This window comes from Petromyzon marinus, chromosome 30, assembly GCF_048934315.1.
Source record: "Petromyzon marinus isolate PM22_M1 ecotype Great Lakes invasive population chromosome 30, UKy_Petmar_22M1.pri1.0, whole genome shotgun sequence".
Classification (NCBI taxonomy): domain Eukaryota; kingdom Metazoa; phylum Chordata; class Hyperoartia; order Petromyzontiformes; family Petromyzontidae; genus Petromyzon; species Petromyzon marinus.
This window is the reverse complement of record NC_133696.1, coordinates 5,355,157-5,381,421: the sequence shown is the minus strand read 5'-3', so window position 1 is coordinate 5,381,421 and position 26,265 is coordinate 5,355,157. Positions and strand designations below refer to the sequence as shown.

General features: G+C 46.3%; 1 protein-coding gene across 1 annotated transcript in view; it reads right to left on the bottom strand.

The window, feature by feature from the left end:
* Positions 1–25,749, bottom strand: part of BARX1 (BARX homeobox 1) — a 36,456-nt gene extending 10,707 nt beyond the window's left edge. The window contains exons 1-2 of the mRNA XM_076070588.1: positions 25,528–25,749; positions 774–1,300 (exon numbers count right to left, since the gene is read on the bottom strand). Coding sequence (XP_075926703.1) covers positions 774–1,300; positions 25,528–25,749 — 749 coding nt within the window. The remainder of the gene's footprint in view (positions 1–773; positions 1,301–25,527) is intronic.
* Between the last annotated feature and the right edge of the window lie 516 nt (positions 25,750–26,265).

The window sequence follows — 26,265 nt, the reverse complement described above, 5'->3', positions numbered from 1 at the left end:
CCACCACCCATCACCCACCGCTCACCACTCACCACCCACCACCCACCACCAATGATCCCACCACCAATGATCCCACCACCAATGATCCCACTACCAATGATCCCACCACCAATGATCCCACCACAAATGATCCCACCGCCCATCATCCCACCGCCCATCATCCCACCACCAATCATCCCACCACCAATCATCCCACCACCAATCATCCCACAACCAATCATCCCACCACCAATCATCCCACAACCCATCATCCCACCACCAATCATCCCACCACCAAACATCCCACCACCCATCATCCCACCACCAATCATCCCACCACCAATCATCCCACCACCAAACATCCCACCACCCATTATCCCACCACCAATCATCCCACCACCAATCATCCCACCACCAATCATCCCACCACCAATCATCCCACCACCCATCATCCCACCACCCATCATCCCACCACCAATCATCCCACCACCAATCATCCCACCACCAATCATCCCACCACCAATCATCCCACCACCAATCATCCCACCATCAATCATCCCACCACCAATCATCCCACCACCAATCATCCCACCACCCATCATCCCACCACCAACCATCCCACCACCAATCATCCCAAAACCCATCATCCCACCACCCATCATCCCACCACCCATCATCCCACCACCCATCATCCCACCACCAATCATCCCACCACCCATCATCCCACCACCCATCATCCCACCACCAATCATCCCACCACCAATCATCCCACCACCCATCATCCCACCACCTACCTGTCGGGTGTGGACAGGTACTTCTGCTTCTCGAACTTCTTCTCGAGGCCGAGCAGCTGCAGCTCGGTGAAGACGGTGCGACTCCGCCTGCACTTCTTCCCTTTCCTGCCGCACTCTTCGGCCTCCGCCGCGGCCGCCGCCGCCGCTGCCGCCGCCGCGGCCCCGAGCTTTCCGCGGAGGTGCAGGGCGATGGACAGCGAGTGCACCGAGCCCCCCACGCCAGGACGGCCGGGCCCCCCACCCCCTGTGTGGTCCCCTCCGCACATCATTCCCCCCGAGGCACCGCTGCCGCCACCGTTGCCGCCACCCATCGGGCCACCGCCGCTGCCACCGCCTCCTCCTCCCAAAAACGTGGCCCCCGCTTGCACGGCGTGGTGGTGGAGGGCGGCTCCTCCGCCCGTGAACTTCAGGAGAGCCGCGTGGTCTGAGCCGGCATGGAGAGAAAGAGCAGGAGGAGGATGATGATGATGAGGAGGATGGAGGGCTTTAGGAGGATGGTTACCCGCAGTGGGGTTTTTTTCCCACCGCTTTTAGGGGGCGGGGGCAAAGCCGGGGCAGGCTGCGGCATGGAAACCGTGCAGGTACAATTTTGGATGTGCTCATGTAGACGTCATCATCACGTTGCTGCGGCAGAACGCGCGAGCGCACAACATGAAACGAACGAATGCCGTCGTAACATCGCGATGACGAGAAGCGTGGACGCGTGATCGATCTGTCGATGAATTGTGGCATGGTTGAGGGCGCTGATTGGGGGTGGAGGGGGGCATACCAGGAAGGTTGAGAGTCTAACGTGTATTGCAAAACGGCGATTCGATGAATCGATTAAAACAATCGATGATTGCGCTCAAACCGCGCGGGTCGGATGCGTGCCTGCTTCGAGAATGATTGCGTGTGATGTATGCTAATTTTACGCAAATCGTATGCAAATGAGCTCGAGTGTCGGTGCTAAGTGGATTGTTAGTTGCATCGCAGGACCTTGAGAGATGGTGTCGGTTTGGGGGAAGGGCCTTCATCCAGCAGTGGATTGATCATGGCTGACGATGACGCTGGTTTTCGAGTAATGTATATTGGCGACACACATATATATAACGTTATGCATTGGAAAATATTCCTTAACAATCAAAAGTATTTCGTACACATCAACATCGGTCGCGTGGCCTTGTGGAAGTGCATCATTTTCGGCAAGCAATTGATTCAAGACAAACAAACAGTCTGGACCCGTTTCGACAAAAGTGTCTCTCATCAGCAACAATCAGCCAGCTGGCAACACACACACACACACCCACACAGCTGTTTTTTTCAAGATTCGATTGAATCAATATTTTATACGAAACAATGAATTGATTTGTAAAATGGACGATTTGAACGAAAACCAAACCGAGTTCCCTATTACCGCGCACCGAGCGCTACGCTCGATTGAGATAAGCCACGTGTGATGGAACACGTGCGTCATGACGTATGTGTAAACCTACGTCATCATCATCATCATCATCGTCGTCGTCACAATCATCAGCTGTCTATTGCGCGGTTGTACGGTTTTTGCCAAGCCGCCGCCGTCTCTCGGGTTGTAGCGATGCAACAATCCGCCTCGCTCCTCCTGCACACGGTTGATTGAGTCCCTTCCCTTTCGTAATAAGTCTCGAACAAGTAGCCTCACGTGCTTTGCTGAAAGAGACTGTTTATTAACATATGTATATCGTGAATCAAGCGCAGTGGTTTATTTGACCAGGTAAGGCCCACTGAGCTATATAGCTTTTTGTAAGAAGCGACCTGGACACAAATGACAGCTCAACGAAGTGGCTTATCACGTGGTAATTTTTTAGCAGCAAAAAAAATAATCTAAACGGATGTTGATTCTAAATGTGGAGGGTAAAACCGGAGGACCCGGAGAAAAATCCACACGACCACGGGGAGAGAGACACGCACACTCCAAATATACAGCAGGCGTCAGGATCGGGATGGAACCCACGACCTTCTGTATACCATGCGAGGTAGTTAACATCTCACCACCGTGGTGACCACTGTGCTATGAACCCACCTGCCCCAGTTCCGATCCCTGGGCACGGCCAACGTCAGTGGCGAGTGATATTTGTGAAGCCATTGACCAGAGTTGTGGAGTATGGCCCAACAGGATGACATCACTGAAGCCGATGCAAGATGAACGTTCGTATGGTAATGTGTTTTGCACAATTGACAAACGTCAGGAATGATTATTTTTCTATCCGTCACATGTGCCAACCTACAGTGCATGCCTACATACGTACATACGCTTACATATATATGTGAATAGCACTACACATATACAAAGACAACGATCCCCTGTATAGCCTGTAACAGACTGTTGGGGCAAGTGCTGTTAGCGAGCACCTATGAAGGCCGGCACGGCACACGAGGAGGTGGGTGGCCAACACCTCGCCCGGCCACCTTTGTCTCCCTAGTGGCGATGTTCACACAATGCTCCAGGTACTCATTTGAGGGTAAGTCGACCCAGATATTCGTCACCGGTGTTGACCATGATCGGGAATCGAACTTGGTATGCGGGGTTTGTATCGCAGCGTGCTAACCGCTGCTCCACGACTCCCCACACACACACATATATACATACAAACGTATATCCACATATACATATCAACCTGCACTTATTAAGACATACACTTGCGCATAGAAACATATACAATAATACATAACCAAATTAGCATACCCACACTCATGACGTATCTAGGTACACACAACCACTAAACAGATGCATACACACATCGCTGTGATCCTGCGTTGACAGTAATAATAGCATGACGCATTCGCCAACACGACTGCCACAATGAAGACTAAATATAGACTAACCGACGTTTCGGGCAATGGCCCTTTTTCATAGCATCTCTCTGATATGAGGCAGTACCGTTGCACGAAACGTCGCCTATATATGTTTATTACTGATATTATTAAATTACACAGGTATACATACACCCACAATCACACAGGTATACATACACAATCACACAGGTATACATATACACAATCTCACAGGTATACATACACACACAATCACACAGGTATACATACACACAATCACACAGATATACATACACACAATCACACAGGTATACATACATACACAATCACACAGGTGTACATACACACACAATCACACAGGTATACATACACACAATCACACAGGTATACATACACACAATCACACAGGTATACGTACATACACAATCACACAGGTATACATACATACACAATCACACAGGTATACATACATACACAATCACACAGGTATACATACACACAATCACACAGGTATACATACATACACAATCACACAGGTATACATACACACACAATCACACAGGTATACATACACAATCACACAGGTATACATACACACACAATCACACAGGTATACACACACAATCACACAGGTATACATACACAATCAGACAGGTATACATACACCCACAATCACACAGGTATACATACACACACAATCACACAGGTATACATACATACACAATCACACAGGTATACATACATACACAATCACACAGGTATACATACACACAATCACACAGGTATACATACACAATCACACAGGTATACATACACACAATCACACAGGTATACACACACAATCACACAGGTATACATACACAATCACACAGGTATACATACACACACAATCACACAGGTATACATACACAATCACACAGGTATACACACATACACAATCACACAGGTATACACACATGCACAATCACACAGGTATACATACACCCACAATCACACAGGTATACATATACACAATCTCACAGGTATACATACACACACAATCACACAGGTATACATACACAATCACACAGGTATACACACATACACAATCACACAGGTATACACACATGCACAATCACACAGGTATACATACACCCACAATCACACAGGTATACATATACACAATCTCACAGGTATACACACATACACAATCACACAGGTATACATACACACAATCACACAGGTATACATACACAATCACATAGGTATACATACACACACAATCACACAGGTATACACACACAATCACACAGGTATACATACATACACAATCACACAGGCATACATACACACACAATCACATTGGTATACATACATGCACAATTACAGAGGTATAAATGGCGATGTTTACACATCGTACCAGGTACTTATTTAAGGCTGAGTCGACCGAGGAGAGGCCCAGGACCGGTTCAGATCGTGGCCACCAGTTCAGTTGGCCGTGATCAACAATCACATTCCTTCCCCCCACCTCCGATTGGCACGCTCGGTTGCGTACGGCGCGAAAGAATTTCAACATACACACACATTCACACACACACACAACTGCGTACACAATAGTACACAATTACACTAATAAGGTGCGATTCGCTTGTTTTCCCAGCCAAAAGCCGCAAACACAAACACGTATACACCACAATGCCCATTGGCACATACACGTCCACGAATAAAGAATTCTGCATCTGATTAGCCGACGAACTATATTGAGCGGTGGCGCAGTGGTTGGCGCACTGCATGCGCTCATTACACCATATACAAGCTTGCCTCGCTTTACGCGGTGGTAGTAGTAGATGCGTTCGCAAAAAAAGGGCGCACAAAGCGAAACCGCACGGTGAGACAGCTGCCAGCCGAGTAGCGCAAACAGTACACACACAGTACACACACAGTACACAAGCAATGTTGTCTCACGTTTGACCGCATGTCCCGCGTATGAGTGAATTCAAACCGCACACAGCGAATTTAGTGTCAAAATAGGTGACCCGCATATCTAGAGCCAAATCGCACAAACCGAACCCAGGAACAGAAACTCTGAAACCTGAGTATGCTGGGTCCCTCCTAAATACGACACTTTAACAAAAATCACACTGGTCCTTATAAACAGATACATATGTTAAACATTTAAAACATACCTGTGCAATGACAGGAGCGGATTACGCGTGGTATTGCAGCTGTATACGTGTAGACATACGTATATAATATTCTATACATGTTTGATCATATGTGACACATACATACATAGATATAATATAATACATAACACGCATTTTATTGAATGTAATAAGCCTAGCCATGTCTCGTATCATCGTCGTTGTATGTCTATGCATTGCATGCATATGTAATACATGCATACACACAACAGCAATTACACTAGCAATACCTGAGTGTTACCACAGTTGTACGTACGTCAGTGCCGGATTAAGCTAGTGCGGGGCCTGTAGCATGATGTTATAAAGGGGCCCTAAATAAAAAAAAATAAGAATAAAACTCACATTTTTCAATTGCATAGTAAAGTAATTGTATTTTTTCATTTGCTATATACAGCCAGATAATACGACAAATCGCAAACCTTAAACACCCAATTGTTCATAAAAGTTGAAGGCGGTATAGTACTATAGTAATAGAGCAAGTGCAGAATCACTGAACCAGAATTTATAGCTTGAAAGCATTTAGCGCGGGACCCTTTAAAGTGCGGGGCCCGTAGCTACATATGTTACTTGTGCTACTAGGTCAATCCCGCTCTGACGTACGTGTCGGTATGTGTGCATTACGTAAGTAGCACACAGTACATGCGTCTGTAATAACACAAATTCACTATTGCGATTACAATACAACACACAGCAGTATGTATCACGTGTTATTTTATCAGTATGTAATGCAAACCTGTCAACCCCCATACGGTTTACCCCGTATTCTTGTACAGGGAAATTTAGTTTTCAGGTCCATACGGCCAACAGCCGTTTCAATGCGGGAAACACCAATTTTGTGTTGTCTGTGTGTTTGTGTTTCTCCCTTGTGATGGGACTCTGTAGGATGAACGTTGAGATTTATAAGGGCACGGGATGACCAATAAGGTCTGAATTGGTCTGTAAAAAGGTAGGCACTCATAAGGCGTTGACAGGTATGGCAGTACATACATACACCTGGATTACCTGTAATACGCCAGTGTTATTTCGATGGGCTTGTGCGTATGTGTGACTCCCCTAGGTCCACTCAGCCGCAAATTAGTACCTGTTGCGATGCGTAAACAATGCCCACTGTGCAGACACACGCGGCCGGGCGTGGTGCTGTCCGCATCATCGCCTCGCGTGGCGCGTCGACCTTTACAAGGTGCTGCTCGCTAACAGCACCTGCCCCAAACGGTCTGTCGAGGCTACCCGGGGGGCCTTTGTATTTTGTTACGCTACGCGAGCGGGGGCAGGGGAATGCATCGCAACGCGCGGGCAATTCCCCGAGCGAGTTCCCCATTTGAGTGAATCTTGAAATCCAATTAACCAACGAACGCGTCGCTTCCTCCAGGTGCTCGTTAAGGGGAATTGAGGAGGGGGTTGGAGGGGGGGGGGGAGGAGGGAGAGGTGGGGGGGGCTCCCCCTTCACCTATCCCCCCCCCTTCACCTATCCACCACACCCCCCCCCACCGGGGCTCACGCGCGCGCACGCATCGGGGGCCCGGTCGCGCCCGGTGATCGATCGTCGCTCATCCATTACCGTTAGCCACCTTCGCCCGATTTGTACAAGAAAATGATCACCGTTGCTTTCGTGCCTTCAGGAGAGTCACAATGGACTATCCATCGTCATCGGGAATAAGCAACATTTAATCATCATCAGTGAATTCGTCGTCTTCATCATCATCATCATAGTAATACTAAGGACATCAACATCGTCGTCATTAGCCGTGTTCAATCCGCTGCTGGATGAAGGCCTTCCAAAACAGCGTGAGAATCGTCATCGCTATCGTGGTCTCATCATCACTTGAGTCAATTCGCCAATATCGATACTTAAGCAGAATCGACAACAAGCATCGTACGCAACAATTTGCTTACTCCGACAATTGACTACTACAATGAGCCAACAATGTCTGTGCGTCCCGCGCGTGACGTCACTCCACGTCGGCCAGCCCCCCTCATTAATAGTCATGAACAGGTGACGTCCTCCACATGGACCCCCCCCCCCCCACTAATAATCATGAGCGGGTGACGTCACTCTACATGTAACAACCCCCCTAATTAATAATCATGAGCAGGTGACGTCACTCCACATCGAACAGCCCCCCACATTAATAATCATGAGCAGGTGACGTCACCACATCGAACAGCCCCCCACATTAATAATCATTAAGAGGTGACGTCTTCCAAAAGGACACTCTCCCCACCATTAATAATAATTAGCGGCTGACGTCACTCCACATGGGGGGCGAGGCGCCTCCTCCCCCCTCCTCGGCGTCAACTCACAACCCTCACTACACAGGCAGAACTCTCACGTCACGTGATCCCCGTAACGCTGTTGAGACATCGAAGTAAAAAAGGACGTCGTGATGAGCAAGGGATTATAACCTTAAAATGAAATGGGTCTGTGTCACCGCGGCCTTTACAAATTGCACACGAATAAATACAATGAATATCACGTCGCGGTCTGCTTTTCCCTTGCAAGTTTCAGATCTATTGAAATACACCCGTCGGATTGCTTAGGACCGGTTCTTCTACCGTCAATCGCCACCGATGTTTGGCCGTGGCCAGGGAGCGAAGCGAGTTGGCCGGGGTGAATATCTCAGTGCGCCAACGGCCGTGCCACGGCTCCACGACATACATGTTGTACTCTCTATATAGTTTACACGAAGTTTTAAAACAGTGATCAACTATGTTCATTTTTATATGATTCACGGTTGAGATCGCGTGAACAAAATGCAAACTCAGGACGTCTGTCCGGTAGGTGACAACTTTATTTATTTGGCCGTGCTGGGTGGAACCGGGGTACACGACACACATTGACATTTTTTTTATTGACGCGGCGATCTAACCCCCCAAAAGTAAAATCAATTATTAATCATAACATTGGCCGCGAAAGCTGACAACGTGTTAAATCTACGTTCGTTTTAGACCATAAAAGTTTTATGAACAGCCAAAAAATGTATTTTTTTTAACTGCAAGACGTTTTACCTCCAGCGACCAACTACAATGATATTATTGCATGACGCAAATATTAGTAGCAATAAATACACACACACTGTCATATATATATAGACGTCCAGTGACGGATGATCCTAGTAGCACACGTGCTATGGGCCCCGCGCTAAATGTTTTCAAGCTATAAATGCCGATTTAAATCTTTCGTGACTGCAGTAATTCATATTCTTAGCTCTTTCGGTAAAGTCACGTTGAAGGGAAACAATAAAATTATAAAATATATATTGTTTTATATATATATTTTTTATGTTATTGTTTCCCTTCAACGTGACTTTACCGAAAGGGCTAAGAATACTATAAATTCCGGTTCAGTGATTCTGCACTTGCTTTATCACTATAGCACTATACCGCCTTCAACTTTTATGAACGACTGGGTGTTTAAGGTTAGCGATGTGTCGTGTTATCTGGCCGTATAGCAAATGAAAAAATACATTTACTTTACTATGTAAGTTAAAATGTGTGTTAATATTTACGTGTTTTTTTTTACATTTAGGGCCCCTTTATTACATATGCTACAGGCTCCGCACTAGCTTCACCCGGCACTGCAGACGTCATGTATGTTCTGATTAAATTTAAAACTGATTCACATTGCGATGGATGATCTCCCGTGCGTAATTGCACCCAATGTTTTGGCCGCAGCCACGTGGCTCCCACCTGAAACGATCGGTACAAAGTTTACATCTCGAACATATTTAGGGGGGACGAATGTGCAACGCGACTGCACACAACGTGCACACCGACGCGAACATGCACTAACATTCATCGGGGTATTTCATTCGACGAATTGCCACTAAATTCTGGGTGTCGCGAAACCAAATCGAGCCCGCGGTGGCTCGATCGTCGGATCGTCTCTCCGAGCGTCTCGCCGGTGTCGGCAGTTTTGGTCGCTGAGCGAGCCTGAACATGTATTTTGCACAACATACACTGTAATCATCATCAGCAGCAGCAGCAGCCATGATCAATCCACAGCTGGATGAAGGCCTCCCCTCATCGTCGCCATCTCAACACGGCCCTGCCGTGCAACGTTCCACACAGAGTGAACTTCTTCCGCACGCCAAGCCGATCTTAGCGCTCCAGCGCGTGCACTACTTTGACTGCCGTTCCGTCGTCAGCCTCTCCACCACCGACCTGGTGACCAGGTTGAAAAAAAAAGAGAGAGAGCTTTGTAGCCCATCGGATTCCTCCAGTCTACACGCATCTTCGGATTCTCATTGCGATCATCCCTTCTTCGCCACGCACGACGTCTTTCTGTCCAAAGCCCACTTGTCCTTGGGCTTTTCCTGAACAGTCGGGTCACGCAGATTGTCTGCCCGTACTCCGACACGCTTTGCCAGTGCGGCTTCGTTGCTGAAGAGGGACAGCTCCTTGGACCTTTTAAGATATCGCTCGCCACCGACGCAAACGGCGAATGGGAATGGGACTCAAAGATCGACCGTTTCATTCGGAAGCCTCACAGGAGCTTTGCACTTTATAAATCGCCTAGATTGAAACACTTATTTCTTGACAACGGATGTTTTGTGTTTTAGTTTGTTGCCCTTCCCCCGCGCCCCCGATTAGCACGGTCGGCTACGTACGGTGCGAAAGAAGTTCAACGTGCATACATGGCGCGGCGCGCTAACCATTGGCGCCACCACTCCCAGCATCTGACCTTAATAATTGACGTTAATTCGACTCTTTGACGCGTCGATCGCACGGCTACCTTCCATTATCGACAATAATAAGACGTATTTATCGATGTAAAAAAATTCATCGTCTGGAATTACCCCGCCAGCTTAGCTGACCGAGTTGATGACGTCACAGTCGCTCACACGATGCTTGAAAGCACGTGCCGTCTGAATTATTTTCCGAAACCGTGGCGCTCTAAAAGTCAACGCTAAGTTTGGCGAACGCCCTCTCCGATGTGTTTTTCCTTGACACGCGTGGGGACGGCGATGCCGCGTCCGTAACATTTAGGGGGGGAATTGGGTGGAGCGGTAACGCAGCTGTTAGCCACTCGCAACCGTGGCCTATGAACACCAGGGACCTGAGCTCGGATTCCCAGCCACGGGTTACATCGGTGGTGATTCAAATGCTCGGCCTCCCTCCCCCCTGTCACCAACCAGCCTCACTGACCGGCGTGGTGAAGTATGGTCAAATAACCAACCCCCCCCCCCCTTCCACCCCACCGCCATGATCGACACGGCATGGAGGAGGCCTTCATTCATCCAGCAGTGGATTGATTGGAAAGACAGCCGTGCAATATGTATTTTTTTTTTACTCTTGCGATATTTCCGGAGAACAGTCGCCCCGAAACGTCGAGAGTTAGTAGTTGTTACATGAGCAAACATGTAGAATATTAAATACACATTACACATGAAATATGCATATATATCCATACGTCACTAAGAAATACGCATCACGTAGATAATGCATATGTAATGCAAATATGCATTTACTTTATTCCCTTCGCTTTATGCGGTAGATGCGTTCCAAAAAAACAGGGGCGCACAAAGCGAATATGAGTTAATTTCAAACCGCATACAGCGAATTTAGAAATCGCACAAAGCGAACCCGCATAGAGCGACAGCAACCTGTAGACATCACGTACATAATAATGCCCATCAGCCTGTGCACCTTGCCGGACAGTGTTTTTTTTTCCAGCAAGCTTCGTGTTTTTAATTCGGGAAAAACAAACTCTGCATTGGCGTGGCTGAAGCGTCGACTTTTGCGAGTCTCATCAGCACCGTCGGGCGATCCCCGACCTAAACAAGCGATTGCTACGTTGGTCAAAAAAAAAGTTCTATCCCATCTTCAGCGCAGCAAAACAAAAAAGAAACATGCGGCAAAATCTAATAAGAATAATAATAATTTAACATTTGGTAAGGTGGATTTCATCCGTAAATCCCAATGCGCCAATCTATGCGGCGGGTTTATTTTTAAATGTATTCCACGGGCCCCTGGGCGGATGGTGCCAGCATCTCTGGCTGTCATCGCGCCGCTGCCTATTGTGTGCCCCCTTAATGACTTCGTGGATAGATTCGCGCACTGTGAACGGCACAAAAAAAACGCCACCCGCTAATTTAATTGGCCGCCAAAGTCGCGCCGCGCGTTTCATCGCGTGCGTGATAGGAGACGGAACACCCCACCGCGTGTCATTCTAATGAGGCTCAGCAGCCTTTAGAGATCCACTGCTGGATGAAGGTCCGCCCCCCCCCCCACCCATGCCCTGTCGTTGATGCAGAGGGGGGCGGGCAGGGGGGGGGGGATTGTGGCCGTGCCAGCCTTCTACATTAGGTGCTCGCGAACAGCTACTTGCCCCAACCGTCTGATGAAGGCCACAAGGTGGGGGGAGGTGGGCCTTCGTCTTTATTTGCCCGTCCTTAACCTTGCACGTTGATGAGATGTGCGGGAGCCAATTTGCCGGCGGGTCAAATATCGCTCGCGACTGATGTTAGCCGTGGCGTGGAATCGAGCTCGGGTTCAGAGTGCAGTGCGCTAACCACCGTGACACCGCTCCACCACCTCCAAAACAGAGACGAAGATTCCCCCGTATAGCCTTTAACAGACTGTAGGGGCAAGTGCTGTCAGTGAACACCTATGAAAGCCGGCACGGCACACGAAGGGGTGGGTGGCCAGTACCACGCCCGGCAGCCTTTGTCTCCCCAGTGGCTGGGTTTACACATTTACACCGGGTACTCATTTGAGGCTGAGACGACCTAGGGGAGGCCCAGTACCACCCACTCCCATACACACACACACGTTATTAATCTAGGTATTATAGGACTACTGGATTATACTAGTAGTATACATACCATTGAAATACAGTATATTGGCACAATGTGTGTTATTTGCTATAACTGCCAATCTTGTTAATAAAGGCCATATTTTACCAAACTTGGAATTCAGTAATAAGTTATATTATACTACGTTGGTAGCATACGCATTATTTTGTATACGATAGCACGTTGAGCACTATTTCAATCATATGGTAATGGTGTTATTATATTGGACCGGTATATGCACGACTGCAATGTGCTGGTAATGTTGAGTAGTTCGTACCGCGTGTTTCATACGGGCACCGCGTTAGCCATATCGTGAACCTTACGCACAGCACGATTTGAAATTAAACAAAAAAACTATGTTTTGTTATACCAGCTAAGGCCCTCTGTGCTACGTCGCTCTTTTTTTAGAAACGACGTGGCCACAAATGATAGCCCAACGAAGTGGCTTACCACGTGGGAATGTATAGCGGACAAATACTCTAAACGCACGCTGATTTTAAATGTGGAATGAAACCCCGGAGCGGAACCTGGAGAAAAAATTCACGAGACCACGGTGAGAGAGACACGCAAACTCCAAATATACAGTAGGCGTCAGGGTCGGGATCGAACCCACGACCTCCTGTATACCAAGCGAGGTAGTTAACATCTCCTAGCCACCGTGATCATGATGAGAGAGAGACACGCAAACTCCAGACATAGAGCAGCAGGCGTCAGAGCCGGCATCGAACCCACGCTGTTTTGTATACCGAGCGAAGTCGTTAACATCTCGCCACCGCGGCTCCCCTATCAATTGTGGACGTTCACATGGGAACACGAGCACATATTGTACGCGTGTGTGTACACATTGGTAGTGTGTACGCATTGGTTGTGTATACGCATTGGTGGCGTGTACGCATAGGCGGTGTGTACGCATTGGCGGTGAACGCTTAGGTGGTGTCTACGCATAGGTGGTGTGTACGCATAGGTGGTGTGTACGCATAGGTGGTGTGTATGTATAGGCGGTGTGTACGCATAGGTGGTGTGTACGCATAGGTGGTGTGTACGCATAGGTGGTGTGTACGCATAGGTGGTGTGTACGCATAGGTGGCGTGTACGCATTGGTGGCGTGTACGCATAGGTGGTGTGTATGTATAGGTGGTGTGTATGTATAGGTGGTGTGTATGTATAGGTGGTGTGTATTTATAGGTGGTGTGTATGTATAGGTGGTGTGTATGTATAGGCGGTGTGTACGCATTGGTGGTGTGTATGTATAGGTGGTGTGTATGTATAGGTGGTGTGTATGCATAGGTGGTGTGTATGTATAAGTGGTGTGTATGTATAGGTGGTGTGTATGCATAGGTGATGTGTATGTATAGGTGGTGTGTATGTATAGGTAGTGTGTATGTATAGGCGGTGTGTACGCATTGGTGGTGTGTATGTATAGGTGGTGTGTATGTATAGGTGGTGTGTATGTATAGGTGGTGTGTATGTATAGGTGGTGTGTATGTATAGGTGGTGTGTATGTATAGGTGGTGTGTATGTATAAGTGGTGTGTATGTATAGGCGGTGTGTACGCATAGGTGGTGTGTATGTATAGGTGGTGTGTATGTATAGGTGGTGTGTATGTATAGGTGGTGTGTATGTATAGGCGGTGTGTATGTATAGGTGGTGTGTATGTATAGGTGGTGTATATGTATAGGCGGTGTGTATGTATAGGCGGTGTGTATGTATAGGCGGTGTGTATGTATAGGTGGTGTGTATGTATAGGTGATGTGTATGTATAGGTGGTGTGTATGTATAGGTGGTGTGTATGTATAGGTGGTGTGTATGTATAGGTGGTGTGTATGTATAGGTGGTGTGTATGTATAGGTGGTGTGTATATATAGGTGGTGTGTATGTATAAGCGGTGTGTATGTATAGGTGGTGTGTATGTATAGGTGGTGTGTATGTATAGGTGGTGTGTATGTATAGGTGGTGTGTATGTATAGGTGGTGTGTATGTATAGGTAGTGTGTATGTATAGGTGGTGTGTATGTATAGATGGTGTGTATGTATAGGTGGTGTGTATGTATAGGTGGTGTGTATGTATAGGTGGTGTGTATGTATAGGCGGTGTGTATGTATAGGTGGTGTGTATGTATAGGTGGTGTGTATGTATAGGCGGTGTGTATGTATAGGTGGTGTGTATGTATAGGTGGTGTGTATGTATAGGTGGTGTGTATGTATAGGTGGTGTGTATGTATAGGTGGTGTGTATGTATAGGTGGTGTGTATGTATAGGTGGTGTGTATGTATAGGTGGTGTGTATGTATAGGTGGTGTGTATGTATAGGTGGTGTGTACGCATTGGTGGTGTGTATGTATAGGTGGTGTGTATGTATAGGTGGTGTGTATGTATAGGTGGTGTGTATATATAGGTGGTGTGTATGTATAAGCGGTGTGTATGTATAGGTGGTGTGTATGTATAGGTGGTGTGTATGTATAGGTGGTGTGTATGTATAGGTGGTGTGTATGTATAGGTAGTGTGTATGTATAGGTGGTGTGTATGTATAGATGGTGTGTATGTATAGGTGGTGTGTATGTATAGGTGGTGTGTATGTATAGGTGGTGTGTATGTATAGGCGGTGTGTATGTATAGGTGGTGTGTATGTATAGGTGGTGTGTATGTATAGGCGGTGTGTATGTATAGGTGGTGTGTATGTATAGGCGGTGTGTATGTATAGGTGGTGTGTATGTATAGGTGGTGTGTATGTATAGGTGGTGTGTATGTATAGGTGGTGTGTATGTATAGGTGGTGTGTATGTATAGGTGGTGTGTATGTATAGGCGGTGTGTACGCGTGTGTAGCCGCAGCGTAGCGGTTAGCGCGCTGCGCTCCGAACCCCGGCCACTCGAGTTCGACTCCCAACCTCACTCGTCACCACCGGTGACGATTATCATCTCACTCCGTGCCGGACCTCTCCCCCAGGTCGACTCGGCCTCAAATGAGTACAGCATTACCCCTAGAGAGACAAAGGCGGCCGGGCGCAATGTTGGGCCATCCACCTCGTGTACCGTTCCGGCCTTCATAGGTGCTGCTCGCTAACAGCACTTGTCCCAATAGTCTGTTAAGGCTACACGGGGGATCTTTGTATTCACGTGCGTGTATTTCACCGTAATGATGCTTTTGTAATGACTTTAAGTCGCAAATTAAATCAATGTCCGCCGATTCGTCAATATCACGCAATAATTAAATGTGTCATTAAAAGTACACCATGATTGCGTGGCTAAGAACAAATATATATAGTATGACTCTTGGGGTAGAATTACTTTAGCCCTATAGTGGGAACTCTGGACTAGCTGTGCGTAGAAGTAATGGGATATTATTATTATTACAAAACTTAGCTCAGTCAATCCACTGCTGGACGAAGACCTCCCCACGTCGTGAGAGTCACAGGTGTTGACTGACCATACTTCACCACGATGGTGAGTGCGGGCTTGGTGAACATTGGGGAGAGGATGGTGGGGGGTAGACCCAGGACCCGCTTCAGATGTCATTTGCCACTGATGTGAGCCGTGGTGGGGAATAGATCTCAGGTTAACACATATATGTTAACATGTTACCACGTTACATGGTTAACGTACACGTGCATGTTACTTGATACTGCAAGCATTGAAAGTGTCGGTTATAGTGAAAGGTATTTCCGAAGTCAATTATATAATAATAAAAAAACACTCTCACACATTCCGGTATATTTACGTATCAAATAATACACCGTACACATATATCACAAAATAAGTAACGCATACTTCCAACAAGGGTCTCGGCACATGTAAATCTAAATCATGTTTGTGCTTTACAGAAGTCATAGTAGACCACACGGTATCGCAGGAGTACATCTCAGCAGTAGCATTGCTTCAATGCAAGCAACACTGAACCTGGGTTCGGCACTCAGGGTCTCATCAGCAGTTTACGCTCGCTTGAACCAATACTCGTGAACTTCCCGACGTTAATTAACATCGGCAAAGGGAGCTTAATTTCTCTAATGAATGTTCTGCAACATCCACTTACCTGCATAGGGCCAATTCATTCAATTTTATACTCACCCGGTTGGCTACGTACGGTGCGAAAGAAGTTCAACATACTCTACACACATACGAGCAGTCCTTAATAGAGCCACTGCTGGCTGAAGACCTTCCCACCGAGACATCCATACTTCACCACGCTGGTCAACAAGTGGTTGGCTAAAGTGGGCGCTCGCGAAAATGCGCTCAGCACATCGCCCCCGCTCCACCCGCTGTTACACCTAATGTCGTATGATTATAGAGTATAATTATTTAATTAAAGCGTATAATTATACTGACGTACGTTCTAACGGCGTTCTATACGGGACAGAAAGCAGACGCGTTATCTAGATATAGGTCAGGTTTAATCCTACAACTTAAAAAAAAATCGATCTGAATTTCATTCAAATGCGTGTGAATCAAAGTTTACAAAGGATTTCATCCGGAGGTTTTGAAGAGTGCTGATGCCAAAATTATGACATCATTTTTTAAATAACTGTTCTTTTTTTATGGATACGTTTTTGTAAGACTGACGCTGAAGCCGATAGAAAGCAGGTTGACACCCGCGACCAGCTGACGACGAGAAGACAAAGATCCCCCGTATAGCCTTCAACAGACTGTTAGGGGCAAGTGCTGTTAGCGAGCACCTATGAAGGCCGGAACAGCACACGAAGGGGTGGGAGGCCAGCACCACCACGCACGGCTGCATTTGCCTCCCCGCACCGGGCAATCAATTAAGACTGAGTCTACCTAGGGGACGCCCGTGGACTGGTTCGGAAAATCGTCACTGGTGTTGGTCCTGAGCGGGAATCAAACTCGGGTAGTCCGGTCCATGGCGCAGTGTGCCAACCACTGCACCACCGCTCCCCAGTTCATCTTACAACTACAGTATTGTAATATAACCACACGCACACACACTCACGTTCACGTTGAAATAAAATTCTAAAGAAATTACTGGAGAAATATTTCATGATTTCGGAATAATTACGTGATGCATATTATACCGTCTGTGAAATGATTATTAAAATGTGTGTGCTTCGCCTTGTTTACATTTTAACGGGATATGTGCTCGTGATAATCTCTTAAGTGGCAGCAAATTAGTTAAGAAAACTTTACCAACATATCTAGAAATTGTTTTTAATTGCAAGAATATTAATTGAATCATTTATATTAACACAGTCATATAGAGGCTATAGATACCTCTATACAACACCGTGGTGACAAGTGCTGTTTGCGAGCACCTATTAAAACTGTTGTATGAACGACCCACGACCGATTGTTGTGGGTAGACACCACCCCACAAGTCGGCTTTGTTTTGCCCAGTGGCTGGAGGTCACGCGGCGCACTGTTAACGGCTCAATTAAAGGCTGAGTCGATCTAGGTGTAGGCCAATGTAATGTGGTGCTACCGATGTAAGCAAAGACAAAGATCCCCCGTACAGCCTAAACAGACTGTTGGGGCAAGTGCCGTTTGCGATCACCGATGAAGGGCGGAACGGCACATCGAGGGGGTTGGGTGTCCAGCACCACGCCCGGTCGCCTTTGTCTCCCTAGCGGCGATGTTTACGCACCGCAACGAGGTACTCGTTTTGAGTCGACCCAGGGGAGGACCAGGACCGGATCATATAATCGGTGCTGTTCCGAGAGCGGGAACCGAACTCGAGTGGCCGGGTTCGCAGCGCAGCGCGCTAACCACTGCGCAACTGCTCACCCCACCACTTTTGCCACAGACACGAGCCCCTTATCGTCAGTGAACAAAGTCAGTTGCCTTTCCCCCGAGTGTGACGCTAAAGCCAATACAGAGCCGGCCGAATGGCGCTACAGGTTACTCGGACATCGAGTAAATATATATACGCACGCAGCAAATAGGTGAATGTAACATGCACTGCACATATCTTTTTTTACAAAGTACATGTTACAATATATAGGACTACGTAGCTGTATGCGGCCGTCTGGAACGCTCCTCCTTCCTCGATTGAAAACTCGCTACTTTAGAAATGTATTTTTCAGTCTCTTGTCCTTCCGCACGCAGCTCCGATGAGCGCGGTTGGTTACGTACGGTGCGATGGAAGTTCAGCGTACATACAAACATGTTACATACATGTCAAAATAACGCAATCGCGTTGGCCTTTAACACTGTCTTTTATGAATGATAATCAACAACAGGAACTGAACGTTTCATGCAATGGCCCGTCTTCAGAGCAGAGAGACAACCGACGTGTTACACCGTGGCGGACCCTGAGAAATCTTGGGGAATGTTTAAGTTGACAAATGAATAGATTAGAAGTTCCATTAGAACAGGTTGGTTGTGTCTTCTTCCAGGAGTTTTGTGTCATTCTGATAGTACAATGATGATTCACACCCGTCTGTCAACTCTACTGCTGGATGAAGGCCTCCTCGCGCCGTGACGGTTGATTGACCATACTTCACCACGCTGCTCAGCAGCGCGGGTTGGCTCAGAGCTCACTGCGCTAATCGATGCGCCACCGCTCCACCCTCATTGAAACGAATGATCGCTCGTGGCCACGGCCGCATAAGCTCGTACCCACATTGACGTGAACGCGATGCATGCCGCGGCCCGTTTCGCATAGACCTAAGTAAACACGACACGTATAAAGTGTCGGTCGTGGTGGTGGCGGTGGCACAGAGGTTAGGTCACTGCGCCTATGGAACCGACGGCCTGAGCTCGAGTTGAAGTCACGGCTAACATCAGTGGCGAGCGATTTCTAAACCAACCTCTGGCAGCCCCTTTAGACCAGCAGCAGCGGATTGACAACGAACCTTATTTTATTATATTTATATACCGTATATATAGCATGTAAGTTAGAGGGCTATGGATCTAAGCAAACACATTTGTCTATAGAGATGTATAGACTTACATTTCATCACACGTACATAAACGTTGCAATCTGCTAGTTCTAAGCGCGGCGCTGAACGCCAGTATTATACTTGCATGTGCACGAAATGTACACATTTTTACATAATGTAGTCTGTCGGCTAGATTAGAAATCACATATTATATGTATGTAGGATATATTCGTTAATTGTAGAATACAATGCACATGCAAGGCACATGTATGTACACGTTCACCTAGCCGTGTTAACCAAGGCGGTGAAGTATGGTCAAATCCCCCCCCCCCCCCCCCCCCCCGCAAACCGCACAGCCTTAACAGGCTTGAGGGGCACGTGATGTTAGCGAGTACCGATGACGGCCGACACGGCACACGAAGGGGGTGGCGTGACCAGCACCACGCCCAGCCGCCTTTGTCTCCCCAGTGGCGATGTTTACACACCGCACCAGGTACTCATTTGAGGCTGAGTCGTACTAGGGGAGTTCCAGGACCAGCTCAGATAATCTTGATTGGCGTTGACCGCGAGCGGGAGTCGAACTCGGCTCACCGAGGTTTTGCAGCACGGCGCGGCGAAGCGCTGACCGCTGCACCACCGCTCCCCACGTGTTCACTACGCGGAGTGATTCTACCGTCAAACAACTCCGAAACGCCGTGCCGGGAATCATTTTGGCCACGCCACATCCAAACCGGGCTCCTTTATTATTGCCCATCCGAATTTAGTTTTTAGACCCGTTCGTGTAGGACTGTAGGAAATCAAATCGCGTACAATAATAAAGGGTTCTCATGAATATATACATCTTGTAACTCGTGTAGTGGTAGTGCCTTACGCCGTTAACGCCTTCGTCTCTTGCTGCAAGCCAACGCGGCAGCGTTCCGGAAAATATCGAGTGAGAAATCAATCCCTAACTATACTTGTAACTTCTTTACGTTGTCTACATGCACATTACATGTACGGTATAGTATATAGAACTATGGATCTATAGTATATAGGACTATGTCTATATAGTATATAGGAGTGTGTCTATGTAGTATATAGGACTATGTATCTATAGTATATAGGACTGTGTCTATATAGCATATAGGACTGTGTATCTGGAGTATATAGGACTGTGTCTATATAGTATATAGGACTATGGATCTATAGTATGTAGGACTATGGATCTATAGTATATAGGACTGTGTCTCTATAGTATATAGGACTGTGTATCTATAGTATATAGGACTGTGTCTCTATAGTATATAGGACTATGGATCTATAGTATATAGCACTATGGATCTATAGTATATAGGACTGTATCTATAGTCTCTATCTATAGTATATAGGACTGTGTCTATACAGTATATAGGACTATGTATCTTTAGTATATAGGACTATGGATCTATAGTATATAGGACTGTGTCTCTATAGTATATAGGAATATGTCTCTATAGTATATAGGACTGTGTATCTAGAGTATATAGGACTGTGTCTATATAGTATATAGGACTATGTATCTATAGTATATAGGACTATGGATCTATAGTATATAGGACTGTGTCTCTATAGTATATAGGACTGTGTCTATATAGTATAGAGGACTATGGATCTATAGTATATAGGACTATGGATCTATAGTATATAGGACTGTCTATGTAGTATATCGGATTGTGTCTATATAGTATATAGGACTGTGTATCTATAGTATATAGGACTGTCTCTATAGCATATAGCACTATGTCTCTATAGTATATAGGACTGTGTATATATAGTATATAGGACTATGTCTCTATAGTATATAGGACCTTGTCTATATAGTATATAGGACTATGTATCTATAGTACATAGGACTGTGTCTATATAGTATATAGGACTAAGGATCTATAGTATATAGGACTATGGATCTATAGTATATAGGACTATGTATCTATAGTATATAGGACTATGTCTATATCGAATATAGGACTGTGTATTTATAGTGTATAGGACTATGGATCTATAGTATATAGGACTGTGTCTCTATAGAATATAGGACTATGGATCTTTAGTATATAAGACTGTCTATATAGTACATAGGACTATGGATCTATAGTATATAGGACTATGGATCTATAGTATATAGGACTATGGATCTGTAGTATATAGGACTATGGATCTATAGTATATAGGACTGTGGATCTATAGTATATAGGACTGTGTATCTATAGTATATAGGACTGTCTCTATAGTATATAGGACTATGTCTATATAGTATATAGGACTGTGTATCTATAGTATATAGGACTGTGTCTCTATAGTATATAGGACTATGGATCTATAGTACATAGGACTGTGTCTATATAGTATATAGGACTTTGGATCTATAGTATATACGACTGTGTCTCTATAGTATATAGGACTATGGATTTTTTGTATATAGGACTGTGTCTCTATAGTTAATAGGACTGTGGATCTATAGTATATAGGACTGTGTCTATATAGTATTCAGGACTATAGATCTATAGTATATCGGACTATGGATCTATAGTATATAGGACTGTGTCTATATAGTATATATGACTATAGGTCTATAGTATATAGGACTGTGGATCTATACTATATAGGACTATGAATCTAAAGTATATAGGACTATGGATCTATAGTATATAGGACTTTCTATCTATAGTATATAGGACTATGGATCTATAGTATATAGGACTGTGTCTCTATAGTATATAGGACTGTGTCTATATAGTATATAGGACTATAGATCTATAGTATATCGGACGATGGATCTATAGTATATAGGACTATGGATCTATAGTATATAGGACTGTGTCTATATAGTATATAGGACTATAGATCTATAGTATATAGGACTGTGTATCTATAGTATATAGGACTGTGTCTCTATAGTATATAGGACTGTGTCTATATAATATATAGGACTGTGTCTCTATAGTATATAGGACTGTGTCTATATAGTATGTAGAACTCTGTCTCTATAGTATTTTGGACTATGAATCTATAGTATATAGGACTGTGTCTCTATAGCATATAGGACTGTGTATCTATAGTATATAGGACTGTGTCTCTATAGTTTATAGGACTGTGTATCTAGAGTATATAGGACTGTCTCTCTATAGTATATAGGACTATGGATCTATATTATATAGGACTGTGTCTATATAGTTTATAGGACTATGGATTTATAGTATATAGGACTACGTCTCTATAGTATATAGGACTGTGTCTATATAGTATATAGGACTGTGTCTCTATAGTATATAGGACCGTGTCTATATAGTATATAGGACTATGTCTCTATTATATATATGACTGTGTCTATATAGTATATAGAACTCTGTCTCTGTAGTATATAGGACTGTGTATCTATAGTATATAGGACTGTGTCTCTGTAGTATATAGGACTGTGTATCTAGAGTATATAGGACTGTGTCTCTAGAGTATATAGGACTATGGATCTATAGTATATAGGACTGTGTCTCTATAGTATATAGGACTGTGTCTATATAGTATATAGGACTATGGATCTATAGTATATAGGACTGTCTCTATAGTATATAGGACTGTCTCTATAGTATATAGGTCTGTGTCTCTATAGTATATAGGACTGTGTCCATATAGTATATAGGACTGTGTCTCTATAGTATATAGCACTATGGATCTATAGTATATAGGACTATGGATCTATAGTATATAGGACTGTGTATCTATAGTATGTAGGACTATGTCTCTAGAGTATATAGGATTATGGATCTATAGTATATAGGACTGTGTCTCTAGAGTATATAGGACTATGGATCTAAAGTATATAGGACTATGGATCTATAGTATATAGGATTATGGATCTATAGTGTATAGGACTGTGTCTCTAGAGTATATAGGACTATGGAGCTATAGTATATAGGACTATGGATCTATATTATATAAGACTGTGTCTCTATAGTTATAGGACTATGGATCTATAGTATATAGGACTATGGATCTATAGTATATAGGACTATGTCCCTATTGTATATAGGACTGTGTCTATATAGTATATAGGACTATGGATCTATAGTATATAGGACTGTGTCTCTATAGTATATAGGACTATGGATCTATAGTATATAGGAATGTGTCTCTATAGTATATAGGACTATGGATGCTAACGCATGCTCAATTCCGCGGTCACGGAATTACAGACTGAACAGCATCGCCACGTAATTTAACATAAACAAATGGGGCGTTTACCGTTTACCATTTCTAAATGCTCTCATCCAGCAGGTGGATGCGATACATACGAGATCAAAGTCGGTTGCCGCGTCTTACTAACACGCGTGTACATTGGCGCCTATTAAAACAGCGTGCGATGGACTAACTCCATGCGTCGCCTGTGCGTACTCCCGACACGTAAACACGGCACACGCACTTTCATAACGGGACTAAGGGCCGTAGAGTCGCTTAGGTACAAAATAAAATAAATCACGACGGTTCGGGCGCAACTACACAAGCGTCCGTCATCAGGTGAGAAGGCTTGCTTTGACTTGACCGAATGAACCAAAGAGTATGGAATTCCTGCAGTCACGAAAGCTTCAGATCAAGATCTACGAGCATGTGTATATGTGCGTTTGTTTGCTGTGATATGAAGACGGCTCATTGCCCGAAACGCCGCATACTATGCAGTTTTTCATCCAGCAGTGGACTGACATGGGACTATGTGTGGGCACAAATACGAATCGGCCACACCGCACGCGCTAAATGGATGATTGCTATGAAACCAAGCGAGCGCGCATATTGTTATCGAGGTAACAAGCAACATACACTTGCACTACACGAGGATAGGTGACGGGCTATCGCTATATAATGTACAGCCTTACACCAGCACTACACCGGGCCGCCTTTGTCTCCGCCATTGCCGATGCTCACACACAGGCTGAGTCTATGAATATAACCATATGAATGCACACATCATGATATGTGGGGGGATACGGAATCAGACGTTCGGCGGCTTGGGGCGGCCTTCATCTAGTGGTGAATTGACCATGGCTAAATGATCATTATAATGATGATGGTGATGATCGTGCTGTGGGTGTCAATATTCGTGTTCTCTTCCCGACTGAGATCACGCCTGTTGGGCGAGGGCCCCTTCCACGAGATGCAGCGACATTCACGCTCCGAGATTTAATATTAAAAACAACAACAGCCAGATCCTGTGAACGTGTGGATATGTGTGTGTGTGTGAGGTGCTCGCAGACAGCACTTGCCCCAAAAATCTGTGAAGGCTATACGAGTGTGGGGGGGAGCTCTTTGTGTGCACGTGTCATTACGTGTCACTCGATTAGCACCGTTGGCTACGTACGGTGTGAACGAAGTTCAACAAACATGCATACGTACTCCACACCGCGGACACGGTTGCATACGGCACGTCCCATTTCAAGGAAGTTTTCCACGTGACACTCGATGTGTCTGCAGCGGTTAGCGCGCTGCGCTACGAACCTGGCGACCCGAGTTCCATTCGCGCTCCAAGGACGATTCCAGTGACTATTATCTGAAGCGGCCATTGGGCCTCCCCTAGGTCGACTCAGCCTCAAATGAGTACCTGGTGCGGTGCGTAAAATATTACCGCTGGGGAGACAAAGGCGGCCCGGTGTTGTGGATGGACCCCACACCCCCCCCCCCGCCCTCCGTGATTTCCCGTGGCGGCCTTCATAGGTGTTGCTTGCTGCTCGCTAACAGCACTTGCCCCAACAGTCTGTGAAGGCTACACTACGGTGGTGGGGGAGCAAGGGGGGATCTTTGTCTGTCTCTAAACAAAAATAAGCAATCGATGCTTAAAAAAAATAATTCCTAATTGTTGCACAAACACACCGGGATGGGGGGGGGGGGCGCTGTCCACGCGTCCCCTGCACGCGACTCACCGTGGGCCTCGTGGTAGCGAGCATGATGAGGATGATGATGAGGATGATGATGAGGAGGAGGAGGAGGCGGCGGCGAGAGGAACGCGGCTTGGATCCCGAGCCCCAACAACTCCGCCGCGGGTCTCGACAGCGGCTTGAGAAGCCGCGGCGGCGGCGGCGACGACGACGATGATGAAGACGACGACGAGGAGGAGGACGATGAGGACGATAACAACAACGACGTCGACGAAGAGGTGACCGAAGCCGCGGCTGCGGCCGCAGCCGCCGCAGCCGCAGCGGCCGCAGCCGCAGCTGGTGCCGAGAGAATTTCCTCGATCATGAACGAGCGGTAGCGCCGCCGCTGGGATTGAACCAGCACCTTGGGCCTGAAGGGCACGGCCAGCATCTCGCCGTGCAGGTGAGGCGCGTGCATGGCGGGGTGAGGCTGCAGCCGACTCCGCTGGCCCTCATAGATGTACATGAGGGCGCATAGAGAGAGTCGGGGCAGGGCCGGGAGGCTCGCCCCGGGGATTGCTCCGTGGAGGGAGTCGGCCTCGCCGCAGCCTCGACGCGTGGTCTGCGTGTGTCGGATGTGCGAGTCTGAGTGTTGTGTGGGTTGTCTGAGTGAGAGTGGTGAGAGTCTGAGTGAGTGTGTATGTGTGTGTCTAAGTAAGAGAGTGTGTGCGTCTGAGTGAGGGAGTGTGTGTGTCTGAGTGAGGGAGTGTGAGTGAGTGTGTCTAAGTGACTGTGCGTGTGTCTGAGTGAGAGTGTGTGTGTGTGTCTGAGTGAGGGAGTGTGTGTGTGTCTGAGTGAGTGTGTCTAAGTGACTGTGCGTGTGTCTGAGTGAGAGTGTGTGTGTGTCTGAGTGAGTGTATGTGTGTGTCTGAGTGAGAGTGTGTGTGTGTCTGAGTGAGTGTATGTGTGTGTCTGAGTGAGGGAATGTGTGTGTCTGAGTGAGGGAGTGTGAGTGAGTGTGTCTAAGTGAGTGTGTGTGTGT